The sequence below is a fragment of the Phaseolus vulgaris genome, chromosome 5 (genome assembly GCF_000499845.2).
Source record: "Phaseolus vulgaris cultivar G19833 chromosome 5, P. vulgaris v2.0, whole genome shotgun sequence".
Taxonomy (NCBI): Eukaryota; Viridiplantae; Streptophyta; class Magnoliopsida; order Fabales; family Fabaceae; genus Phaseolus; species Phaseolus vulgaris.
In genome coordinates, this window is record NC_023755.2 from 31,966,049 (window position 1) to 31,969,266 (window position 3,218).

Sequence of the window (3,218 nt, forward strand, 5' to 3'; positions counted from 1 at the left end):
CTAAGTGCTTAAAGTAAAAGGAAGTTTCTTTTGTTTGGCACGATTGCAAATATCACACAAATGTATTTTTTCAGAAGAAATAAAAGGATATTGAGTTCTCAACACACGTATTCTTTCATCAGAAAGATGTCCCAGTCTATAGTGCCACAAATTAAAGTCCTTAGAAATGTTATGAACAGAAGGAACAGTGTTAAGTGTGGCAGAAAAAGGAAAAATGGCAGAATTAAACATGTACAAGCCAACTTTGGCACTAACTAAACCAATCTTCTCTTGAGTTATGATGTCCTGTATAATACAGTGGGTAGAGAAAAAGATCAAATGGCAGTTCAAATGCAAACATAGTTTGGAAGTACAAATCAAATTGAAAGAAAACTGAGGTACATACAAAACATCTTTAAGAAAGAATTTTTTATTGAAAGTGACAGTTCCAGAATATTCAGCATACACATGATTTCCATTGGGTAGGTTAATGAGAATAAGTTTAATTTTCCTATAAGCAGTAAAAGCTGATAAAACAGTGCATACATGATCTGTTGCTCCAGAGTAAAAAATCCATAAATTTTTAGTTTTAATTGCAGAATTTAAAATGGTATTACCCGTTGAAGATTGCTCAAAAGCTTTGTGATTTGGATCTGCAGAGAAGGATCCCACTTGATTTATTTGGGCAGCAGCACTGTTGCCATTTTGTTTGAACATCTCAGATAAGATTTGATATTGTTGAGCTGTAAAAGGACTATCTTTGTGTTCCTGCTCTTTTGCACAATGCTCAGAAAAACTATCATCAGCAGCAACAACTATCATATTATTAGCTTGGTTATTTTGACCATTACCATAAAACCTATATCCAGCAGGATAGCCATGTTTCTTGTAGCAAGATTCAATGGTATGACCACTTCTATTACAATAGGTACAATGTTTTCTATTTCCACTATTTTTGAGGGTTCTATTATCTTGACTGGGAAAACCAATTTTTCTAAAACATGTATTCTCAGAATGTCCAAATTTACCACAGAAGGTACAAATAGCAGAAGTATTCACATGTTTAGTGTTAACACTATTGATATTCGAAACAGAATAACTGCTAGCTAATTCTTGTTGAACCACAAGGGACAAAATTTTCGTTATAGGGGGAACAGGATCCATCAGCAAGACATGAGACCGAATGTTGTGATATTGATCATTTAGACCCCTAAGAAACTGCATAGCTTGATCCTCACATTTTCTTTGACATATGATAGGAGCAACAATACAAGTATCTTGATGAATACACAGAGGATTAGGCCTAAAGTTTTCTAATTCATCCCAAATAATCCTCAACTTAGTGAAATAATCTATCACGGATAAATCACCTTGGTTTAAAGAGGCAGCCTTGAATTGTAAATTAGAAACCCTAGACAAATTACCCTGAGAGTACCTAACTTTCAAATCATTCCAAATATCCAGTGCTTTTTCCATCCATACAATACTTTGTCTAATAGGTATAGAGACAAAGTGGACTAACCAAGATGCTACCATATTGTTACATCTGTAGCAGGAAGGGTAAGAGGAGTGATCCTTCGCCGGACAAGGGTGCGTTCCAAGAACCAACTCTATTTTGTTTTTCGCACTCAACGCCGTCAACATGGAGCGACTCCAGGAATGGTAATTCGAAGGTTCCAGCAGCGGCGACACCAACGGTGTGGCTGGATTTTCGCTAGGATGCAGGTACAGGTACCTTCCGGCTGATGGGGTCGACTGTTCCGTTTGAGTGGAAGTGGAAGGGGTTTTATTTTGTTCTTCCGCCATATCTGTAAGGAAAAACAATGAGGAAAAGAAGAACATAAAGGCGTGAATCAGGAACCGATTGTGAAAGAAAAAGCGCAAGAACAAGAGATTGAAACAAGAAAATCAGAGTTACGCAGCAGAGCTCTTCAATCGAAGAGCTATGATACCATAACATAATCAATGCAAAACTGAGATTGAAGAAACGCCTTGCGGGAGATTGTTGTAGGCGTTGTAGCCTTAATCCAATCGGTGCAAAAGAGAGCCTGTGTAGAGGATTAAAGCGCTTGCACTTTGGATAAAAAAGGAGCTGCAATACCAACACTATAAGGAAACCAGAATGAACAAAAAATGGGTCTTGATGAACCCTAAGTCTAAAGGTGCATAAGAAGAAGATAAGTTGTTAAACACCCAAAGGTTCAGGCCGGATTGTAGGAAGTGGGCGATACGTTTTTGTATTTCTATGAGAAGCTCTACGACACCCACGATTCCCAGTAGTAAGTCGTCGGCATATCGCACGTAACAAATCCTTATGAAAGAATGAAACGAAGGTAAGGTAAAAATGTTATTTACTTGAGTAAGTTTCATGTAATTACAGGGGTACACTTATAGAAAAAGGGGGCCTGGGCCAAAGACATGGGCCAAGGAAAATAAACTAATCCTAACAACCCAGATCAAAATAACTACCTACTTTATCAATATTCCCTTAAGAGTAATATTGATATGAAACTAGAGAAAATATTGTTTAATTGTTACCGTTTTCATGATTTTTTTTAAAATATTTTATATTATAATAAATGTAATAAAAATTCAGTCATTAATTAGAATTAGAATGTGTAAGAAGAATCATTAAATAATATAAAAGTATTTAAAGTTTATTATATTTTACACAGATTGAAATTATAAAGAATTTCATGTTTTGTTTGTTTACCCCGAAAGATCAAGGAATCAAATGCTTCGGTTTCCAAAGGCAGCTGTGACTCCGTCATCGATGGGACTGTGATTCTTGGCCTAGGCTTTGGCTAACGGCAATGGCATCGGTGCGAGATGACTGAGATTGCGAAGCTTTGGAAAGGAGTAGTTGTTGTGGTGAATAGGTAGGAGAGAGCAAAAGACAACGAAACCTGAAAAGGAAATCCAATTTTCATTTTGAAGCATGGAAGTCATTTGACTTTAAACATCCTCAATTTTTCTCAGATCCTCGAAATGTGCGACTTGGTTTGGCTACTGATGGGTTTAATCAATATGGAAATTTAAGCACTAGTCACAGTATTTGACCAGTTGTCCTCATACCGTACAACTTTCCTCCTTGGATGTGTATGAAACAAAGTTCATTCATTCTCTCTATGATCATTCTTGGAAAACGAGCTTCAGTAAATGATATTGATGTATATTTATAACCATTTGATCCTGTCGCCAACTCTAACGTGGAGGAATCGCTTTGTCGCTTCCTTACC

At 36.7% G+C, this 3,218-nt stretch overlaps 1 protein-coding gene across 1 annotated transcript; it reads right to left on the reverse strand.

Annotated features, from left to right (window-relative positions):
• LOC137834329 (uncharacterized) lies at positions 1-1,785 on the reverse strand. The gene has a single exon (XM_068642387.1). The coding sequence runs from the start codon at positions 1,783-1,785 to the stop codon at positions 1-3; it is 1,785 nt and encodes a 594-aa protein (XP_068498488.1).
• Positions 1,786-3,218: the final 1,433 nt, after the last annotated feature.

What these genes read in the sequence shown, in the direction of transcription:
- LOC137834329 (XM_068642387.1), bottom strand. Translation starts at nt 1,785, where the DNA reads ATGGCGGAAGAACAAAATAAAACCCCTTCCACTTCCACTCAAACGGAA.